The 22,864-nt window shown below is 42.7% G+C and overlaps 1 protein-coding gene across 12 annotated transcripts in view; it reads right to left on the bottom strand.

Moving 5' to 3' along the window:
- Nucleotides 1–22,864, bottom strand: part of LOC105937707 (serine/threonine-protein kinase BRSK2) — a 156,264-nt gene that overhangs the window by 17,255 nt on the left and 116,145 nt on the right. For 4 of the 12 annotated variants that reach the window (XM_021324833.2, XM_012879179.3, XM_012879181.3 and 1 more), the window contains exons 8-16: nt 20,221–20,367; nt 19,983–20,014; nt 18,218–18,382; nt 17,908–18,005; nt 16,626–16,779; nt 13,116–13,175; nt 5,325–5,385; nt 1,728–2,385; nt 167–215 (exon numbers count right to left, since the gene is read on the bottom strand). In XM_021324833.2, coding sequence (XP_021180508.2) covers nt 167–215; nt 1,728–2,385; nt 5,325–5,385; nt 13,116–13,175; nt 16,626–16,779; nt 17,908–18,005; nt 18,218–18,382; nt 19,983–20,014; nt 20,221–20,367 — 1,424 coding nt within the window. The remainder of the gene's footprint in view (nt 1–166; nt 216–1,727; nt 2,386–5,324; nt 5,386–13,115; nt 13,176–16,625; nt 16,780–17,907; nt 18,006–18,217; nt 18,383–19,982; nt 20,015–20,220; nt 20,368–22,864) is intronic. The other 8 variants (XM_012879180.3, XM_012879182.3, XM_012879185.3 and 5 more) reach the window with 7 other exon arrangements.

Here is a 22,864-nt window from a genome sequence, read left to right as displayed (position 1 = left end):
GCGGCTCCTGAACCACCGCATGACGAGGTGCAGCAGCCGACCGTCTCCATCCCGCGGTTTCAGCTGCTTTGGAGGCTTAGCAGCAAATACAGATTTTCTAGTTGAGGTTCTTTTATGTAGAAGGCAGCAAGAAAACGCTTCAAACAGAGCAAACAGCTGTACTCACTCTGGAGACGAGTCGGGGGTGAGGCTGGACATGTCCTCCTGGGTGGGAACTGGAGACACAAACAAAGCTCAGATCTGGACTATAAATTATAAATTCCTCCAGATTTATAATAAATGATCAGTCAGAACAAAGACAGTTGCATTAATGAAACAATTGGAAAAAACCTGCAAGAATTAAAGCATGAAAGAAAATAAAAGAATCCCCTCTTTTTTGTGATACAGCATGTTATTACAGTGCATTGCAAAAGTATTCATCCCCCCTGAAACTGCTCACATTTTGCCACACAAGAAGCATAAAATGTAATTTATCTAACTGGGATTTTCCGAGACAGACCAAACCACAGTAGTGCCTCGTGAAGAGGAAGGAAAATAATCTGGTCTCCCACATTACTTGTGAGAAATTGACTGTTTGGATCCAGTAAGCGGTTCTTAGTTCAGATTTTCCTACCTGAGCTGTAGATCTCTACAGCTCCTCCAGAGCTACCATGGTCCTCTTGGCTGCTCCTCTGATTTGGTCCGTGAGGCAGACACCCCGTCTACTTTTAAGACTAATCTTAAAACTTTCCTTTGTGACAAAGCTTCTAGTCAGAGTGGCTCATGTTACCCTGAGCTATCTCTATAGTTATGCTGCTATAGGCTTAGGCTGCTGGAGGACATCAGGGTCTATTTCTCTCACTCTGCTGAGTTCTCCTACTGCTCTCCAATCTACATTGTTTGTTGTTATTTCAGCTTTTGACTTTTTGTTCTCTGTCATTTTTTTCTTCATGGAAGGTACACCTGGTCTGGCGTTCTGTTAGCTGTGACATCATCAGGGGAGGCAGATCATCCTCTATTACCATCTACCATAGAAAGGGAGTTTTTTGACCAATCTGCCTGGATGATTTGATTGAATTTGACTTTGTAATGCTTAGAATATTGTTTTAGCACCCGACCCTGCTTGGCCTTCATGGTGCTGTTTGTTCTCTAATGTTCTCCAATTGACCTCTAAGGCCAGAAACAGAACAGCTGCCCTTAAATTTACATTAAATTCTAACCATCAGGCTTATCTGCACCAATCCAAAGATGTCTTCCTTTTTTATTCAGACACTGCAAATTAACACATTTAAAAGAAAAATATTTCCATTTTCCCCTTTTGTATTTTTGTTTTAAATGTCTTCAATGACAGAAAAGCAGAGCTGAAGTCAAATTCCTTGTTCTATGATTCAACTTTGTGATCAAACCTGATTCTCCTCCTCGTGGTTATTGCACTACTGTTCTTTAGGTGTATCGAAGTGTGTTTTTTCAGATTTTTTTTAAATAATAAAAGTAATATACTTCTCCTTTTTGGTCTATCAGATAATATCCCAATAAATATATTGCAGTTTGTGGTTGGAAAGTGAATGTGAAAAGCTTCAAATGGCCTGAATACTGCTGCACAGCACGATGGCTGCAGGTGGAGCTAAAAATGTCGGATTTGTATTTTTTCCTGCAGTTTGATGAATAAGCAATTTGATTTAGGTAAATAAAAATGAGCTAAAATCAGATTAAATCAAAACGTTTTACAGAGTTTTACCCCCTCCTACCTTGCATTTTCCTGCGGTGGAAGCGCGGCGAGCCCAGGAAGCTGTTCTTGATGGAGTTGAGACGCGTCCTCCAGGGCATCCCGCCGATGGAGGGACTTGGCGGCGGCGTGGGGCTCGGCGTGCCGGCCGGGCTGTCCTTGGGTGTGTGCACAGGCGTGCCTTTTGGGGTAGGGAGAGGACTCCCTCTAGGGGAAGGGTGAGGGGTTACCTGTGTGATGGGGACAGATTTGCCATTGTGGTCAGGGTGGAGGTGGTGGCGGCGGAGGGGAGACATGGGGGGCACTGGGGAGAGGGGGATGGACAGCTTGGGGGGGACTGTGAGGGGAGGGTGTCGTCTGGTCCGGGGGCTGTTGGGGATGCAGGGAGCGAGGGGCTGGCTCGCTGTGGACGGCTCAGATTTAGGGGTGCTGGGGTTCTGAACCGTGTGGGGCAGTGGGTTGGATCTGGTGGTCTGCAGGGGCTTCTCTGACACTTTGGGCTTGGCAGGGAGTGTCTGGGTGCGTGGGTGCATGAGGGGGGACCCCATCTTTGGCTGGTAGGAGTTGGCCGCGCGTGAACCCACCCCATTGAGGCGGACCTCAGGGCAGTGCGTAGGGCTGCAGTTGGGCGACTGACACAGATCGGGGGACTGGGGCGGGACAAAAAAGCGCCGGTGGGGCTGCGGTTGGCCATGCACCGTGACACATGACAGCAGGGTCAGCCAATGAGAAAGCCAGAGGAACATCAAAGCCCAAAAAAAGGTTCATTTGATAAAAAAAAAAATATTAAAACACAGCCGGAAATGGAACAAAAATGGTGGGAGGAGTGGAGCAGGCAGGAAGTGGTGTGAGTGCAAGAAAGAAAGAAAGAAAAACACAACATGCGATTAGCAGAGTGATCAGCCAATCAGGAGGCAGCAGTGAAGCATTCATGAAGGGATGCACCGAGTTTTATTTTTTTGTTTTTTTAAATATGTCAGATTTAAACATAACAGGAACATTTTCAATGCAATGTTTTTTGTTAGCAGTGGATTTAATTTAATTAAAAAGTTTTAGTGTTTATGTCGGTGCATCCCTAAACAGCTTGGTGACCCAGCCTGAAAGCTAACAGATTTAGCTTCCCCCTCCACCGGGGAGAGCAGCCAGAGAGCATGCTCGGTGCTGACGTACAAGCCGCGGGATGACTGAGTGGATCGGCACCGCGAGAACCCACAGCCGAGCAGCCCTCAGTGGATCAGGGACAGAAGACCAAGCAGCCTGGTCTTTGAGTTTATAAACGTGTGTGGAGACTAGTTTCTAGACGCTGATGCTCTATATCGGGAAAGAAAACCTCATACAAGAACCAGGATTTTTGTTTGACTGTAAACTTCCTTACCCACCATGCATCAGTTGTGGATCAGTTAGCATATATGCTAACAGTTTCAGGAAGGGTTAATGCTAACTAGAGATAAGTGTATTATATTATCACAACGGGCCCCTAACGATGTATTAAAACATGAAAACTAACTTGGAATCAGTTAGGTCGGAATTACACCGTACCGTATTTTTCGGACTATAAGGCACATTAAATATTCTTCCCAAGTGTGTAATATCACTCCTTCACGTCCACAGCTCTCTGTCCGTCTCTGTGGGGAGGACAGAGTAGCTGGACTACACTACCATAAGGCCAAAATAAACTTTTATATTGAATTAACTTACTAAGTTTATTGTTGCTAGCACATACTCCAGGCTGTCTTACATGAATGCACTTGTAGTTTAGACATTACAGTCAGGCAGTCTGGTAGACAGCTCAGGGGTCCTATCAGGTAGTGACTCAGTGTACCGTAATGCTCCTAATATCCATTGAGCGGAGTGGCTTCGTTGCTAACCAAAGTCGTACTTACACATTTTAACAGCTTTATGAGCACATTGTACCACAGTAAGCACAACTTTAATCATATATAAAAGGCACAACGGATTATAAGGCACACTGTTAATTTTTGAGAAATTTTGAGGATTTTAAGTGCACCTTATAGTAAAAAAATACAGTATATTTAATCACCACTAGATTCCTAAGTTAGCATTTTATTATGCTAACACTGATTATGGCAGTTATTGAATTAGGATGAATTAGCAGTTTAACTATGCTAATATCTTGATTAAGGTCACTCGATGTATTAAATTACAAATGACTATTAGGTATTCACTGAATTAATTATGCTAATATTGATTGAGGTCAGTTAGGATGCCACTTTATCCTGAATATGAGTGTTTAAGCATATTATTATGCTTGTATCATGCTAAAGGTCAGTTGGGATATTATGCTAATATATCATTAAGGTTAGTTAGCGTAATAACTATGCTAACTATGGGAAAGGTAGTGTATTAACTTGTATGGTAATAACGTGATAAAAGGTCAATTAGATTATTGTTTATCGTTAGGGTGGGTTAGCATTATATTCTTAGTACGGATGAATTGGCACATTGATTATGCTAATATGTGATAAAGGTCGACATAATACTTAAGCTAATATGCAAATTTTCTGAAATGTTTTTATGCCTGTTATATTTTGAAGTATTTTGTGGCTTTTATCCCGTGAAAGGTGCTTTACAAATAAAGTATGCTTTCTTACTATTTACTTACTAATGTATCATGACAGCACATTAATGAAGCCAATATTGCAATCAGGGTCATTTAGCTTATTACTTATGCAAATACCGACATAAAGGCCAATTAGCTTTACAATTCATCTGCCTATGGGTCAGCTAGCAAATAATTTATGCTAATAGTGTGAATAGACAAAGCTAATTGGCGTAAGAATTACCCTAACGGGGTCAGTTAGATTATTAAGATAATTTAAAAGTAAGTTAGCGCCTTTCTTATGCTAACTCACCTTAATCACAATATTAACATAAGTTAACTGAGTAAAGGGGAGAAAGGAGCTAAAAAATTAAGAGCAAATACAAAGATTTAAAAAGTTCACTAATCATGAGTAAAAGCATGAAATTAATTTTTTTTCTTTGTTTTCTTTAACAACATAATATAATTCACAGCGTTCCATACAAATTTTAAAAAGGAAAGAACGCACGCATGACTTTTATTTAATACCTTTCTAAGAATAAGGTCTTCCTTGATAACAGTTTGTAATCTAATGAGGAGGAAACACATCAGTAAAAGTAAAGCTGAGTTTTATCTTTTAAAGGTGCTGCTGCAGCGTTAAGCGGGGCTTTGACTTCTAAACACGTCTGGAACAAACTGACCACAACAGCAGTTTGATGAATCAGTTCTTATGTGCTGCTGCGAACAGCGGGACGCTACGCATGAAAGTACATCACAGGATCTCATCTGGAGGAAATGTTTGGCCTCTGATGGATCCAGCCTCACTTCATCTGAAGCTCTGTGGGACGTCAGTGCAGCTGGTTCATCATCTCTTATCAGAGCTGAAGGACTTTTACTCTGCCATGAAAAGTCCCAACATTTAGGAAACGCTCTACGCCCAACAGGCTTGGATGAAGTCTGGAGTGACTGATGATGAGAGTCTGAGGTGGATGAATATATATATATGTAATTTATGTGTGTGTGTGTGTGTGTGTGTGTGAAGAGCAGCCAGCCAGGTGGGATGTAGGGACGGACGCTTACCCTGGGACTGCTGAGGGGGCTGGTGGACAGACCGGAGGAAGCTCCGCTGATCGACCGCGACCTAAAATAACAAAGTTAGATTAACAAACAAGAAGAAAGAAAACCCCTTTGATGAAATTGTATTTAAGCTATTTGAACGCTTCCATAACTGATTGCTTTAAAAGTTATTTGTTGAGAAATTAACTTGTTTTTCTTCCTACATCTTCTAAAGCAGGGATGGGCAACTTCCATGATAAAGAGGGCCACATTTTTTTCAGCACGACCATTGGAGGGCCACATGACCACGCACTTCAAATAATTGGATATGAAAGACGCTACAAATTATTCTCAATAAGAACAAATTTTAGATGAATTTATATCTGTATGTTTACTGCACCAACATATAACTATTTTCTGCATATAAATGCATTTTAATATGTCCTAAAGCAAAAGACAAACCGTTTGCTTTAAAAAAAATTGCAAAAAAGGAATTTAAACTCCATATCAATGCATTCAGGAGCATGGGACATTTCAAATTACAAGGAAAGAGGCATAAAACGGCACAAAACTTAACTCAAACAATAACGTGTCTATCCAGAAACTGTGTGGGCTTTCTTACAATACTGAATGCTCTATAATTGTATTTCTGTTACTTTTTGATTATGCACATCTGTTAGCATTTTATTCTGAAAAATCTAATGTCCAATGCTCCTGAATGCACCATAGCTTTCTGACGCTCCCGAATGCATCACACTGGTCTGTGAACGCGGTGCTGAACGTTTGATCTTCTGCTTAAGACAAAGCTTTGCAGTTTCAAAACTCACGTCGGCTCTCACGGTTTATGTTGTGTTTGAATGACAAGAGACCAAAAAAAAAAAAATTCCCCATGTCCATACTTCTTCCCATTTTGTCTGAAAAATGTGACTTTCTCGTCAAGTTTTCCCTTTATTCCACTGCTAGTGGCCAGGGCTCTTGACTTTCTTCCTCGCTGTTGCAAAGCGGCCCATGCCCACTATTGTTTGGGTACGGCCCCCTATCGGTCAAAAGTATAATTAAAAGTTTTTTTTAATTTTTTTTTTAATCATTATTAAATTATTATTAATCTATTCGCGGGCCGCACTGAGTGATGACGAGGGCCGTGTGCGGCCCCCGGGCCGCCAGTTGCCCATCCCTGTTCTGAAGGATAGCTTGCCCAGCTACTCGTTTTTCTTTCCTAAATTCCAGATTCGGATTTCCAACTCCATTTTGAGGCCAGTTTTGACATCAAACAGTAACAGGACATTTCACATTTAATCGAAACAAAACACAAACCAAAGTCTGAACAACAAAAAGGAAAAATGCAACAATAATTTAAAGGGTAAAAACACTTTTAGGGACGTTTGAATCAGTGATTTGTAAGCAAAAAAAATAAAAAAATAAAAAAATCTTGGACACAATACAAGATGTTTACTGACAACTTTTTTTCCGCTCAAGTAGGAAAAAATACAAAATAAGTGATTGCTGTGCGGAGAAGAAAAAAGTAAACGCCCAGACTGTCATAAGTGTCAATGGTTCAAGTACAATGTATTCAAGCTCTTTATGCCTGTAATATATCTGCTGACATGGGTTAATTGCAGGTTAAAAGCTTAACGAGGTGGCAAGGTGGTCAAGTGTTTAAAGCAACTACAGCAGTTGTTCCAAGGCCAAAACAGTAGGTGCTGCTGTAAAAAGTAACTTTTTAAATAGAACTTTGATGTTTAAACACTCATTTTCTGGGGTCCAGGTTTGCTATGAGCCTAAAGTAGAAAGATATTAACACATATGTCTGTTTATCTAACCTCATATGCTATAATAATGTTATAATTCCCCAGTATTATTGCATATCCAACGTTTTCCTAATATCACGCAGCCCTAATCTTAGTTTTCCGTATGTTTGTAACAGGCTGGAGATCCGGGCTGTTTGCTGCTCATATCTCTGAGTTTGTGTGCATTTCATGGAGAAATGTTTAAATTAGCATCCTAAAAAATGATTGATCATCGTTAGCAAACCTACTTTGTCTTGAGAAGACAAGAAGATTGCCAGAGCTTTCAGTGTCCATGTCTTCGCCGGAGGTTGTAGTCTGTGCTTGTGTTAAGAGGACAGCAACTTGGAGCTCACCATAGGATCCACAACAACAACCAAAAACCCACCAGCCTCGTTCTCAGAGGATCAGAGAACAGCGAGAACATTTAACCACCTTAAAACAACATTATTTGCCGTTTTACACAACTGATGGCATTCCGGTGCAATAACCACTATTTTCTTATCTGATCAGGAATTATAAACTCAGTTTTCAGCAGGATTAATTAAACACAAGCTGGTTATATTCAAATCAGACCGTGTCTTCACACAGCTGCACGGTCGTTCAGGTATTTCTCTGAGAACACTCAGGTACGTTCATTACGTGACCTTTAATGAGAAAAGCCAACAGATTCTCCTCAAGAACAGAGAAATATCTTCTATTTCCCAGAACGGCGAGAACAAACCGCAGTTATGTTGGTAACGGAGCTCTGGTTCAGGAGTTCTTGCAGCTTGTTCTGGACGAACTGTTTCCTGTGAAGCACAGAACGTCCTGACCAGTAGAACCCATTTACCTGTTCTTACAGAGAACATTCCGAACTTTAATCATCCTGGTTTTTAACTGTATCTTAGTTTTCCCTTCTTGTGGTTTCCACTTGGGTCCTCAAAAAGCAGTTTCTGTCTTCTAGTATTAGTCCTGAGACAGAAACAGGTTTTAGACCCAGAATCTGGAACCAGAACCGGTTCCAAGGAAGCACTAGAACCAGTTCAACAGTGAAGCCCATCTTGTGGAGAACTCCCTAGTTCCCAGACAGTCATAACAAAAAAAGAAAAGAATAAATCCAAGATGTTAATGGTTGATGAACCAAAAGGTAATATCTGGGTGATTATTTCTACATTTTTAATCATTTATATTAATTTAAGTAAAGTCAGACTCAGGTGTGACGTTAGGCCTCAGCAGAAGCGTTAATTGTTCCTCACCAACGCTCAGATATCAACATCCAATAAAAAGTTCAGCATTTTAAAGAAACACACCGACACGCATCAAATGCTTTATTCATCAGCGCTTCTTTCTTCTCCTCATGAGCTTTTCCATTTTTCATTCGCGTGTCATTAACTTTTCACATTTCCCTTCTTCTTCTCCTGCTATTCCCTTTATTTCTCCGCTACTGTCGTCACAGAAAAACAAAACTTGGTGAAAAGATGCAGAGATGGATGGATGGATGAAGGAGCCAGAGGAGCTCTAGGATGGAGCTCGACTATGTAGGGAATAAAAAATGAATCAATCATAATTAAACACACTTGACCTCAAATGTGAAAACTGTGACACTGCTCTCCATGGAAAACAAAGGGATGCAGGTAAAATTCCACATTTCACTGCAGGAAACATCCTTAGAGGTTTAATCTCGCCTCAGAAAGCTGGACTTTATCTGACTGAACTGGCATTTTTATGCTTTTTACATAATTACAATTTAAGTTTTGTAATATTTTCCGCTTTAGCAAGGAGTCAGTTTAAAGAATGAAATATTCAGAGACTTTTGGATTAAAACTAATTTCCTGCCAATGGAAAGATGCATACAGCAGGACATATTTTATTGTAGTTTCACCCCACATCTCTTACTGATTTATGGTTTTCTATCAAAACCTCTCAAACGTAACCCGTATTTTCAAAAGACATTCTTCTTCAGAACTGGAACTAAAACTTTATCTTAATGTTGTGATTTTCAATAATAAAAATGTACATGTGAGGTGACTGTTTTTCTGTTAGATGAACCCAGTGATGCTGTGGGCCACCTTTCCCTGCAGCTCGTAAAAACAGAGCACCAAAGCAGCCGGGGACCCAGCAGTTCCCCTTAGATTACTCTGACGTTACTTTCTGCTGTCCTGAACCGACTGAAGCTGCTTGTATCAGTCCAGCATCGCTTCATAAATAATATCTTCTCAGAGAGGAACGGATTAATAACTGACTGAGATGTTCAGTGGAGCATTTCCAGAGAAAAAATAATTATAGCACCGTCTGGAAGAGGCTCAGGACCTGGCAAATGTTCAGTTTACCAGGTTTCTGGATGGATGGATGGATGGATGGATGGATGGATGGATGGATGGATGGATGGATGGATGAAGGAATGAATGGAAGGATGAATGAACGAAGGATGGATGGATGAATGGATGAATGAAGGAATGAATGGAAGGATGAATGAATGAAGGATCGATGGATGGATGGGTGGAAGGATGGATGGAAGGAAGGATGGATGGGAGGATAGAAGGAAGGATGGATGGAAGGATGGATGATGGAAGGATGAATAGATGGAAGGAAGGATAAATGAAGGAATGGATGAATGAATGAAACAATGAATGAATGAATGAATGAATGAATGAATGAATGGATGGATGGATCAATGGATGGAAGGAAGGAAGGATGTACATCTGGATGGATGGAAGGATGAATGGATGAATGAATGAAGGATGGATGGATGGATGGATGGAAGGAAGGAAGGATGGGAGGAAGGAAGGATGTACGTATGGATGGATGGAAGGATGAATGGATGAATGAAGGAATGAATGGAAGGATGAAGGATGGATGATGGATGGATGGATGGATGGGTGGAATGATGGATGGAAGGAAGGATGGATGGGAGGATAGAAGAAAGGATGGATAGATTGATGGATGGAAGGATGGATGATGGAAGGATTAATATATAGAAGGAAGGATAGATGAAGGAATGGATGAATGAATGAATGAATGGATGGATCAATGGATGGAAGGAAGGAAGGAAGGATGTACATCTGGATGGATGGATGGATGCAGGATGGATGGATGGATGATGGAAGGATGGATGGATGGATGGATGAACAGATGGATGGATGGATGATGGAAGGATGGATGGATGGATGAACAGATGGATGGATGGATGGAGGGATGGATAGAGGGATGGATGGATGGATGGATGGATGGATGTAGGGATGGATGGATGGATGGAGGGATGGATGGATGGATGGATGTTCCTGGTGTGGATTGTTGTGATGTGCAGCTTGAAGGAGGCTAATGCGTTAAGCTAACAGCAGCTAGCTAGGGTTAGCTTCTGTTCGATGCGCTAAAACGTGCTGGTACTTCTGTTTTCTATGTGGATCCACAATGATTTATTAAATTTCATATTTTTACAGATTTCTTTCCACACTGTAGGAACTTTGACTACTTTTCAAAATAAACCCCTAATTGGTTAATATTTTTAATAAAAGAGGAAGCTAAGCGCCAGAAGAAAACGTGACTATGTTGGATCTTCAGTCAGTCTCTGCTCTCTGATGCGATTATCTTGTTTAATCTTTATTCTGTTCTCATGCTTCTGTAGACGGCCCAGGGTTCTGGTTTGGATGGGATGTTGTACGTGTGCGCCTAAATTACCAACATCTAATCCCATCAGACTTCTTAGTAATTTCCAAAGCAGCAAGTTGCACTTAAAGCCTGGAGATCTGTCGACAAATTAAAAAAAAAAAACACGTTGAAAGTTAAGAGCGTCTGTTTGGTTTAGAAAGGGAAATGAAACCCTTCATCATCAGAACTTCTTCACTGGAGCCAACACAGAACCTGCTGCTGTTCTGATCTGCTGAGCTGATCCACCAGCAGCACGGTGGACACTTTCAGCCACTTCACACGAGGAGCTGCTATTAACATAAAACTCATTACCGGTGACACCCATCCAGTCCAAACATCAGGAAGCTGCAGCCGGCAGCTCTCCAAGACCACTAAATTAATTCCCGCTGGTGCAACAAGCTTCATTTTTACGCATCGCCCCAATTAGATGATGAGTGAGATAAAGAGCTACTGAGCGCCTCATTTCCATGCTCCTGTTTGTGCTCCATCTGCATTCCTGCCAATTAATTTATGATAATATGCATCCAGGACCAGAATCGACTCGCTAACGGGGTTTTTTTCCTGCCGCAAGGTCGGCCACACACGGAGGCTGCAGCAAACGTGACGTCTCCCCATTCCTGGTGTCTCTCTGAGGAAACAGACGGGAGAAACACAAACAGATCCAGCTGCCTCCTCCGCATCATTCATGCTCTGCACACAACGAGGAGGAAGGAAGCGGGCCCAACGTTTCTGCTCCTCCACAAATCACTGCTTCCACATCATAGTGACGGTTTTATTCATCTGCGCCCTCCTCAACCCGGAGCTGAGGCGCTGGTTCAAACTCAGAAACAAAGCAGTGAGATCTCCACCACGGACTCGGGGGAAGGCAGAGTTTGAACATTGTTGCTATCTGAAGATGTTATCAAGACAAAGTTTGGGTCCAATCTCATCACCTGAAGCAGCATGGGGCGGATTCTAGTCTTCCACCAGTCAATCTACCAAACTAGCTACACCTGGTCTGGCGTTCTGTTAGCTGTGACATCATCAGGGGAGGCAGATCATCCACTATTACCATCTAACATAGAAAGTACTCCTGGGTCAATGTGAGCTTCTGTGCTTTCTGTGTCTCTGCTCTGTCTTCTCTAAGCCCCAGTGGGTGGAGGCAGATGAGCGTTCACACTGAGCCTGGTTCTGGTTCTGCTGGAGGTTCTCCTCCCTGTTAAAGGGGAGTTTTCCTCTCCACTGTCGCTTCATGCATGCTCAGTATGAGGGATTGCTGCAAAGCCATCAACAATGCAGACGACTGTCCACTGTGGCTCTACGCTCTTTCAGGAGGAGTGAATGCTGCTTGGAGAGACTTGATGCAACCTGCTGGGTTTCCTTAGAGAGGAAACTTTCTCACCAACCTGGAGGATCTGATGGAAGCTGACTCTGGAAAGAACCTTGAGATGATGTGTTTCATGAATTGGCGCTATATAAATAAAATTTCATTGAATTGAATCAGGTACCAAACACAGACAACTCTCCACAGGCTGAAGTCAAACTGGAATCTGTGCTTAAAAGTTGCTTTTGAAGCGATGGCTTCATCCTTCCTGAGTGGCACTCCAGCCCATGTTGGTACCGGACTCATTTCTCGTTGGATAATGACTCTCCCTCGTCATCTGCTTGATTCTGGGGTCTAACAGAGCATTTCCCACCTAAACCTGTCAATTAAGGCTAGAACTCCTCCCTAAACCGTATAACGGCCGCCCATCCCCAGGCGGGTCATATGCGCCAATCTTTGTTTTTACACAGATGAACAGGAATCTGGAAATTGGACCCAAAGAGGAACCGGAGTTGTGGAGGTCCACGGTTCCCCTCCTGACATCTCAGGTGCTTTTATTTACATTTTCCTATAATGTCCCAGAAGGAAGCATCGAGTTTGAGGTTTTCCCTTAAAACCCGTCCACAGCTTTGCCTCTTTTTAAATTTAAGTGTTGGGATTTAACCCATCAGAACCTTGTAGAACTGAAAGGCAAAGAACACAGTGTTTTGAATCTTAACACCGTTCAGTAACAAGAGACAGATGAAAATGCAGCAAAAAAGTCAATTCAATATTTAACATTAAACAATTATTGCTAATAAACACTTTGGCTCCTTTTTTATATCCATGCGTAGAGGCTTTGTTTCGCTTCAGACAAACTTTGTCTTCAGATTATAACATTTTCTGTCCCCAAAGAGCCAAAACTTGAACGTTCCTACAGGAAAGCTACAGATCATTAATAATGCTAATGCTACTTCAGCTTCTAATGCAGCTACAGGCTACAGACTAAAAGGCCAAAGAATGTGAGGATAGTTTGGGAAACACTAACTAAAAAAACGAGCTGCTGCACAGAGAAGACCCAAACGGACACAACAGAGAAGAGACGGAGCGGAGCAGTACCTTTCCTCCTTGCTGCAGTTAGCGTTTGTGATATCCAAGCTTTTACTGAACACAGATTTGCTACAAAACAAAAGAGGCAGAAAGAAAACGAAGAGACAGAAAAGGCGGTCACATAAAGGGAAGAATGAAGTACGGCGTGCAGCATCAAGAAACAAAGAAGGAACTCTGCAGAGAAAACTGAAACCTAAACCAACAGCAAACCAAAACAGCAACAATTGAACAAAATCCGCATGCAGAGGTCGGGAAACCAGGCAGGAAACGCGTTCAGGGCTCAGGCTGGAGTCAGAGGGACGGTCAACAAACTGAAAAAGGCTTAAAAATCCCGACGGGCTCCTCTAACGGGTTTCCATCCAGTCATCGCGTTCGTTTGGGGTTTTATCGGATCAACTGCAAAGATTTCTAAGAACCTGAAGCGGTTCATAAGTTTAATTTCCAAGATGGTACAGGCAGGGTCAGAAGTATTCATACACCTACAGTCTCGCTCGGTCAAACGTCTCAACCCAACAGCCACTAGAAAGGTTCTGGCTGGATATTTGGCCGCTCCTCCAGGCAGGAATGGTAGAGCTCATTTCAGCTGGTAGGTTTCCTGCCACTGGTCCAACTCTGAGGCATAGTCCACCAGTTTCCACCAGGTTGGAGGTCCAGACGCTGGGAAGGCCCTTCCATAGTCTCAATGCTAGCCCACTGTGGGACCACTGTTCTGTTCAAACACCCAACTGGGTCCAGGTTGCTGCCAGGGCCATGCTTCTTGGGTTTGAAAGCCTCACTGATGTAATCTAGGAGCCAGAAATTAAATCTTCTCCTTTTTTCAAGGTGTAGATGATGTTGCGAACCTTGACCGTTCCTCTCGTTGCTTTTCTCCAGAAGACATTTGGTTTGTCCACGTGGACACCTCTAGATGTCAGTCCAGGCTGAAGGTGTCAGATTTAAAGCAGCAGATTTAAAGCAGCAGATCTAAAGCAGTAGCTTCTTTCTGGGCGGGCATCCACGCTGATGGTAAATTGGGTTTCATGGTGGACAGGACCACCAGCGTTCCAGCAGTTGCCAGTTGGTGTCTGACCTGAGCCTTGGTGGTTCCTCAACACCCATTCCAGTTTAATTTCATCTGAACAGGACCTTAAACTGGTTTTATAGTCATTGCGTCCTGAAAATAAAAAGCAGCCACACTGCAAAACCTGAACTAAAGATAAGTCAAATTTTCTTAAAATGAGTGTATCTGTCCTCGATTTGAGCAGGTAAATAAGATTATCTGCCAATGGAATAAGAGTTTTGCACTTAAAATAGGAACAATTCATCTCCATCATCTTATTTCAAGTGCAGCATGTCTAATTATCTTATTTTAGGGGTCAAAATACTTATTCCATTGGCAAATGATATTATTTACATGCTCAAATCTAGGACAAAAACACAAATTTTAAGAACATTTTACTTATTTTTAGATCCGTTTTTGCAGTGCAAATGAAGGACCTCCTGGCCTGGGATGAGTGGATGGAAACTTGTGACAGGATCTGGGTGATTCACCTGTTTTCAAACGTTTCTTGCTGATTCATCTCACTGATGGACGATGAATCAGCAGATCAACATGCTTTCTGTTCATTTCACCTGAAACTGAGGCATGTGCAGCAAAAACATGCAGACAGACAGACGTTTGTACACCCTGGAGAATAAAGTCTCAGGTAAACAACTCTTGACATATTCCACTGTTGTGTCTATTTATTTCTTGTTATTTGAACTGTTTATTCAGGCAGTTTCACCGAGACACAGATTCTCATTCTCAAGAGAGACATGCTTTATATTCAGTGAACAAAAACAACACCGAAATGCAAACACTGAGTGAAAAACTAAGTACACCGGCTGATCCTGCAGCGGTAACTCTCAGGAGTTCTTTTCTAACTTTATCGTCTTTCTCTATTTTTTCCGAAATTGCTTCAGTTTATTGAGCTTTGGAGACATTAGTTTCTGCACAACTCTCTGAGGGTCCTGCTGCTGTATCCAATCAGACAGAAGGCTGGGCTTTGACTAGGCCATTGATGAACGTCAGGCCTTTTCTTTATTCTTGCAGGAGTTCATTTAAAGTGGAGATCTTTGCCTCATAACCAACAGCACGGCATCTTTGCACTCAATGTGAAGAATGTATCCTCTACGCTGAGGAAAGGATAACACTCAGATAATTTCAGGTGTTCATTGGCTTCCTGTTAAACCAAAAATAGAATTTAATATTCTTTTCCTCACATTTAAAGCCCTTAATAATCAAGCTCCATCATATATCAGAGCTCTGATTACCCCGTATGTTCCTAACAGAGCACTTCACTCTCAGACTGCAGGTCTGCTGGTGGTTCCTAGAGTCTCTAAAAGTAGAATGGGAGGCAGATCCTTTAGCTATCAGGCTCCTCTCCTGTGGAACCAACTCCCAGTTTTGGTCCGTGAGGCAGACACCCCGTCTACTTTTAAGACTAATCTTAAAACTTTCCTTTGTGACAAAGCTTCTAGTTAGAGTGGCTTAGGTTATATCTTCCTCATATAACCGAGGAGCTGTTTGTGTAACGGGTGAAATGGAAAGCAAAGAGTCATTATGGAGGCTTTTCTCTGAGCTACAGACAATAAATGACAATCAGGACAGGAAGAGTCAAATATTAACATTCTTTATGTAATTAGGTCAATAAATATGGAGCTCAAAAACAGCTTTCCTTGGTATTGTTATCGTTACTCCAAGTCTCCATGTGGAGGCGTTGAACATGTGAACAAAGGTTGGCTGTAGGAGCGAGATAATGGCAGTCTGAAGGCGATATCATGAACCCTCCACCACCGTGCTTGGCAGCTGGTATAAACCAATAAAACAGGGATATTTAAAGCAAATAATGCATAATTACTTTATTTAATGAGGGGAAGTTCACTAAGAGTGAGCAATTGGCAGAAAGTAGTAAAAACAAAGAAATTATGAGAAAAAGAAACTTTGATATAGAATGTTACAAGTTTAGGCATGTGTTACTTTAGAATAATTTAGGATTTGTGTTTTTTGACATTAGGACTGTGGATATAAACGTTATTCTTTCATCTCAGAGGGAGACAATCTATTTATTAGATCATTACAAAAAGAAAGAAACAACTTAAATCGTCCAGTAAGAATATTTTTTCGGGAGCGGGTTGCTGCACACTTTGCACACCTGGACCTGACAGTCCTGTTCCTGCACTTTCACTGCTGCGGACACATCTGCCCGGGTCTAAAATCCACCCCTTAAAACAGGATTTAACGTCAGGCCTCACATGACGCTGGACACAGACGACAGGACGGCTCATGTATTAAACTGCAGCTCAGGGAAGCAGGGAAAGAGTCGCAGCAGCGTGAAAACGCGACGAGCCGCTTCCCTGTTTCTCTTGAACCGCGCTTGAATACATTCCTGATAATCCCAAATTATCCTTCACACTTCCAGCAACGGCGAATCATCTCATCTGCCCCAGAGACGCGTTCCACCATGCACAGCAGCAGTCGTGCAGCCGCCCGGTCCTCACCTCTGACCGTGGGTCGCCATGTCGATGGCTCGTCGCACCGGGACGGGCGAGCCTCCCTCGGTGACGGTCAGCACCTCCATGGACTTCCTCTCAGGTCGCCGCTTGCCGTGGCGGCTCAGCATCGGCGAGTCCACGCGCTTCCTGGGAGGATCTGCTGAGTCAGGACGAGTCGAGGGAAACAGAGAAAGAGACGTCAAGAACTCTGATTCCACAGAAACGTTTCCTATATAAATGTGATTTCATGAAGCATCATATTAATTAGTTTAGTTTTAGCTTCATTCACGACTCAGGATGACTGTTTTCAGGTCTAAAAATTTTCAGGTTTGGCATAAATAAACTTTCTTGATTTGATCAACTATAAGTAATCCTCAACATGACGTTTGTTTTGAAAAGGCAGCAGAAAATTAAACTCAACATTTTGAGTTTCAGTCACAGTGCACAACAAACCATATTAAACCCCAAAAACCTCAGGAAAATTAAACTTGTTGTCATCGCCCCTTTAAGGAGACGAGGCTTGTTTCTAATTGGTCTGTCATGACCTTTAACCGGCTAACAATTAATGATAAGCAGCCAGTAGAGTCTGAGATGATGTTATTAGCCCATTATCCACCTAATGTCTGGGATTTTTATTACCTGGGAAATTTGTGAGCTTTCTGTGTCCACTCCTTTGAATGAGCTTATTTAAATCAGCATAAAGATGCATATGCGGAGGTTGGGAAGAAAAAAACACTACACTTCCAGTCCAGTGGGTGGCAGTAATAAAAACACACAGGCAGAAAAAAGCAAATCCCGACAGAGAAATCTGTATCCTGCCATTTGTTCACAACACACATCTGGTTTATGCCCTCTTCCTTTGGTCCATAATAATTATTGTTTAATGTTCTCTTCCAAAATAAAACAGAAATGAAAGGATGTTTTAATTTCTTAGTTTTTACTAAGATTGTAGGGCTCAGAAAAAATGCACCGATAAAGTAAGTTAACCGGTTCCATCAGGCGTTTTTTCTCAGTATTAAGTGAATCTTGGTTTCGCCATAAACCGGGAGCTGATGAAGTTAAATGCGTTTGTTGAAGTGTTTTTGCTTTAAGTCAACAGGTTTGAAGTAAATTATAGTGGAAAATTCCTTAAGGTGCTTTTAATATCCTCCTATATATTAAATCAGTGACTACAAGTTGTTTTTAATTGCCGTGTTTCAACCAAAGAACTGAAGCTGGAACCGGAGCAGTTTGAAGTCATTCCACACGCCTGAATCCCAGCAGCTGTTGGCTTTTCAGAGGGACGTACCGATCTCATTACGGGGCGGCAGGTTCTGGTCCTCGTGGCTCGGGTATCTCTCCTTCCGATCCAGCAGCAGGAAGTAGATCATCTTCTCCTGGTTGTCACTGAGGAGAGAAGACGAGCAGACAGAGCTGAGCGTCTGGTGGCTCAGAGTCGCAGCGCAGGACGCTCCATCATGGCCGGACAAATTAAACTGAAGAATTCATCAAACTGACAGTTCCTGGGAAAGCCTCATTCATCTCCCTCATCCCCCCTACTTCACTCTGCTGGCTGAGCAGTTTTAATGCCCCCCCCCCTCCTCCTCCTCGTCACTCACTCCTCAGTCAGCAGGTCTTTGGTCAGTTTCTCCTTGTCTCTGAAGCAGCCCAGGGAGTGCATGCTCTCCAGGACGTCTGGGTCGATCTCCTCGGGGGAACCCAGCATCCTGATGGCCACCTTCCGGGGAACCGGCTGCTCCGGCTCAGGCTCGTTTTTCCCCGCTCTGCAACACAGAGAAACACACCGGGCTGCTCCAGAGAAAGACTTCACAGCTCTTCCACGGAGGAACCTGAAACTAGACTCCCCCCCCCCCCCACCCCCCACAAGACAGAAGATCCAAGACTGCTCAGCTTAGTCCACGGACGGTCTGAACGGCTGCATAGCTCTGTGGGAACTGAAACTTAAAGGCAAAGTTTAAATATGCAAGTTCATTTTATCTGAATTTCAGTTTTCAGGGTTCTTTAGTTTCCCATCAATTATAGTGAATCAGATGATCTGTTATCAAACGCCACCGTTTTCAGAGAGGTTACCAAGGATCAAAAGGTTCTCACTGTTCAAAGGTATCAGGACCAGGTAATCTTAATCCAACAGCTTTGTCTATATATTTTAGAAAATAATAAGGGGCACCTGGGTGATTTTTAAAACATTCAAAGATCAGATAGAAACTGGTCTGGGTTATAGTTGCAGCAGTTTAAACTGGTCATGATCTAGGTACATGTGGCAACAAGCTTCTGCATCCTCTATATATCTGGACTAAAGAGCACCAATGAAGACTTTTCTTTCAACAAGAAAAATACAAACAAATATCCAGATTTGGCTAAAATGTGGCAAAAACCTCAGTGATGACCACACTGGAACGTTTGGGTCACAATTAAACAGTGAAGCACAGCGGTGGCTGCATCATGATCTGGGGTTACTGTGTTTTCAGAAGAAACTGATGTTGATACATATCAATCATTCTAAATAACATTTTACATTGTTTCTATGAAGCTTCTAACACAGTTTGTTGTCAATTATCACTCCTAAAATCTGGTTTTAAAGACTTTACATCATACCTCCTATTTTGTTTGATTATGGTTTGATATTCATGCATTGATGCCATGTCTGTCAGAACAATACTGGCCAAACATAGCACAGCGTCATCAGCATAGAGTGATTTTATTTCTACTTTTTTTATTTTCACTCCATTACGTTACACGTAATTCATTTAAAATATAAAACATTGAGGACCAAATACTGAACCCTGTGGTACTCCTCAGATAAACCACAGTTAATCAGAGCTAACAATTACTTTTCCACAGTCTTTAGAGAGAGAGAGAGAGACTGGAAACACATTCATGAATAGAGGTAAAAAGGAGATTTTTAAAAATGATTTCCTGTTTTCTGTCTCATGAAATATTAAAAACTATAACCGGCGCAAAACAATTTTATCAAGATAATTCTGCATCTTCATTTTTTTGTGGTATTACAGTATCTTGAGGAATCTCGTCATCTTAATAATAATTAAATTAGACGTAAACTGAGAAACATGAAGCAGCAGAAGCAGCGAACAGGACAAACGTCAAGAGAGCTGATGTTTTCCTCTGATCGGCAACATTATTCTGCTTTTTGAGACCCAGAAATAGTGAATCCATTAGAGATCAGAGGAGTCCTGGGAGCAGCTCTCTTTCCTGACTAATGGACTTGCTTCTTCTGAAAGGAAAAAAAAAAAACTACCTTTGATGAGAGTATCATCATCATTCAGCCTCAGCTGCTGCTCTATTCTCCCTTTTATCAGCTCCTATAATGAGAACATGGAGGCAAATGTGGAGTTTTGTACTTACAGATACCACGTGTGCTTCTGGATCTGCTCTAACTGCAGGAAAGAAAATCACAGGAGAGGAAATATTAATGAGAAACAAATATACAGAATGCTGCACATATCTCACAGAATTAAAGCTTTTAAAGTTTCTATTCTAAACTATTTAGGCTGAGATGAAGGAGACTGGTGTTCAGATGCTGCAGCTGAACCAGGTAGTTCTGCTAGAAGATCTTCAGCCGTCTGAATTCCCCGCAGCTTACCGTCATCCGCTTGGTGGCGTCCACCTCGATCATTCCTCGCAGAAGGTTCTGACAGTCCGGAGGGATGAAGTGCGGCATGTGGAAAACTCCCAGCTTCACCTTCTCCAGAAGGTTCCTCAGGTTGTCGTCGTCAAACGGCAGCGCGCCCTGAGAAGAAGAGACGCGTCACGACTCGCAGCTCCAGTCTGAGGATCTCTTCCAGACGCGTTTTAGTCGCATTTTTATACAGAATTATTATTATTATTATTATTTCCACACTGGGCCTCTTCGGATCAAGTAAAAGCTCTGATTTTAAGTTGAAGATGATGTAGGAAGGGTCAAATATCTAAATATGTTTCTGATTTCATACAAACTAAAAGAATCAGGATTCAAACTTTGACCAGAAACCCCAGGAGTCACTCTCTGTCTTTGGGGAATAAACGACTCATATTCACCCCTAAAACACCCGAGTTAATTGATTGATTGGTTGATTGATTGATTGATTGATCTGACCACGTAAAGACTTTTGCCATTTTTGTTCTCCAACATAAAGATAAAACATACGTTTGTTACAGCACTGGTTTTCTTCACACAATTTTCTGATGAACTGAACCATCTATAGAAATATTATCAACGCTTTGAGCCTTTAATTTGGAATTTTATTTTCTTTAGTCTTTTGGTTGGAAAAGCGCTTTAGAGCACAAACTCCTCCACGAACCAGTACAAGCATCTCCGCAGCGTTCACAAACCTTGCAATTTTTTGCGTTTTCTGACCTGATAACCACGACGTTTAGTGCAAAGTAGCTCATGACTGTGGATCAGAGGGAAAACTGTTCATGGTTTTGAACATTTTAATGAATTAGAATCTGAAAAGTGCGGTGTGCATTTGTATTCAGCCTTTAGTGTCACCTTTCTCTGCAGTTACAGCTGCCTTACAGTCCTTCACGTTTATCACTAAGCAGCGCTGCACATCTATTCCTCCATGCCCTCAGGGAACATTTCTCACATTTCCTATTATTCAGGTCTGGACTTTGACTAGGCCATTTTAATCCATGAATCAGCTCTGATCTAAACCATCCCATAATATCTCTGGCTGGATGTTTCGGGTGGTCGTCCTGCTTGAAGGTGGAGCTCCACCCCAGTCTCTGGTCTTCAGGATGACGCTGCCACCTCCATGTTTCACTGTGGGGGTGGTGCATTCTAACCTGACAACAGCCAGCTGCATGTATCGCTCCGCCTAGCTCCACTCACATACATCTGGGACATCGCTCATTGAAAGTGATTTCCCCAACCAAATTTATGGTCTGGCCAATCAGGACGCAGGGCGGGTGTTTCATGGATGTGACGTAGTGGAGAAGCCACCGTGAGATTCCAACAACAATGGCGGCTCGCATCGAGGAAGCAAGCGTTAGCATTGATGCTGCTATTTCTTATGTGTTGTCCAATCTATCTGATATTGTTTCATTAAAAGAACATCAGAGAACGCCTCTGAAGGCTTTTGTTGGTGGAAACCATGTTTTCGCCCTTCTCCCGACCGGATTTGGCAAGTTTTGTTTTCCGGGGCGCGTCCGCGTACGCGCCCCGGACCGGTTAGCGGTTAGCGCTAACCATATTGGGAGGCCTTTAGTCCTTGACGCGGTCGGCCCGGGATCGACTCCGACCCGCGGCGCTTTGCCGCCTGTCTTCCCCCCTCTTCTTAGCTTCGGTGTGACCACTACAGTGTTTCCCGCAGGAATTTGCTTATGCGAGGCGGACCGGCTCGCGGAGCGGGGGGGGAGGGGGTGGGTGGGTGTGGACGACACGTTTTCCGCGGCCGCCTCGCCAAGATAGCGCTGCGGGAAACCCTGCACTACAGCCGCAAACACATAAAAAAAAAAAAAAAAAGGTTTTTTTTCTTTCCGGCGTCGGTCTCATCAGCGTCACGGGTTAGCTTCGGTGTGAGTGGTTGAAATAGCACGTCGATAAAGATGACAGACAAGTGGCTTATCCAATCATATGCAAGGAGTTTTGATAAGGCCCAGCCTTCAGTAAAGGCAATTCCTATGGAGAGGTCCCAGATGGATGTGAGTGGAGCTAGGCGGAGCGATACATGCAGCTGGCTGTTGTCAGGTTAGGTGCATTCTGGGAGATGTGAGAAGGTTTTGCATGTATGCTAAAAACTTTAATCTGTGCATGAACAGTGGTTGTCCTGTGGATCTCTGCAGCTCCTCCAGAGTTACCTTCTTTTGGTTGCTCCTTGGATTAATCTCCTGTCAGTCTAGGTGGACCTCCATGTCCTGGTAGGTCTGTGGGAGGTCCATCTTCTCCCCGTGTCCAGATGATGGACTGAACGGAGCTCTGGGAGCGGTTCAAAGCTCAGGATGTTGTTTTAGGACAAACTCTTTTTGTGTTTCAGGAGTTTGAAGCCTTCTTCCAAAACAATATCACCTTGAAACGAACTAAAAAGGGTTTTCTCACCACCAGAGGGTTTTATACTCCTAATATGTAGATGTGCCTTAGCTCCGTCTGATTAGAACCAAACATAAAACCAGGTCTGACGTCGCGGGCCGTTCATCAGACAGGGAGCAGCTTTGTGAGGGCTTTCAGTCATCAGCCTCGGCGATGATGACGGCGTTCGTTTCGCAGCCAGCCGGCTCTCCAGCTGGGGAGCGCGCTCAGTGACGTG

Source organism: Fundulus heteroclitus, chromosome 4, assembly GCF_011125445.2.
Source record: "Fundulus heteroclitus isolate FHET01 chromosome 4, MU-UCD_Fhet_4.1, whole genome shotgun sequence".
NCBI lineage: Eukaryota > Metazoa > Chordata > Actinopteri > Cyprinodontiformes > Fundulidae > Fundulus > Fundulus heteroclitus.
The sequence above is the reverse complement of the archived record's forward strand: the minus strand, read 5'-3'. Positions and strand labels throughout refer to the sequence as shown.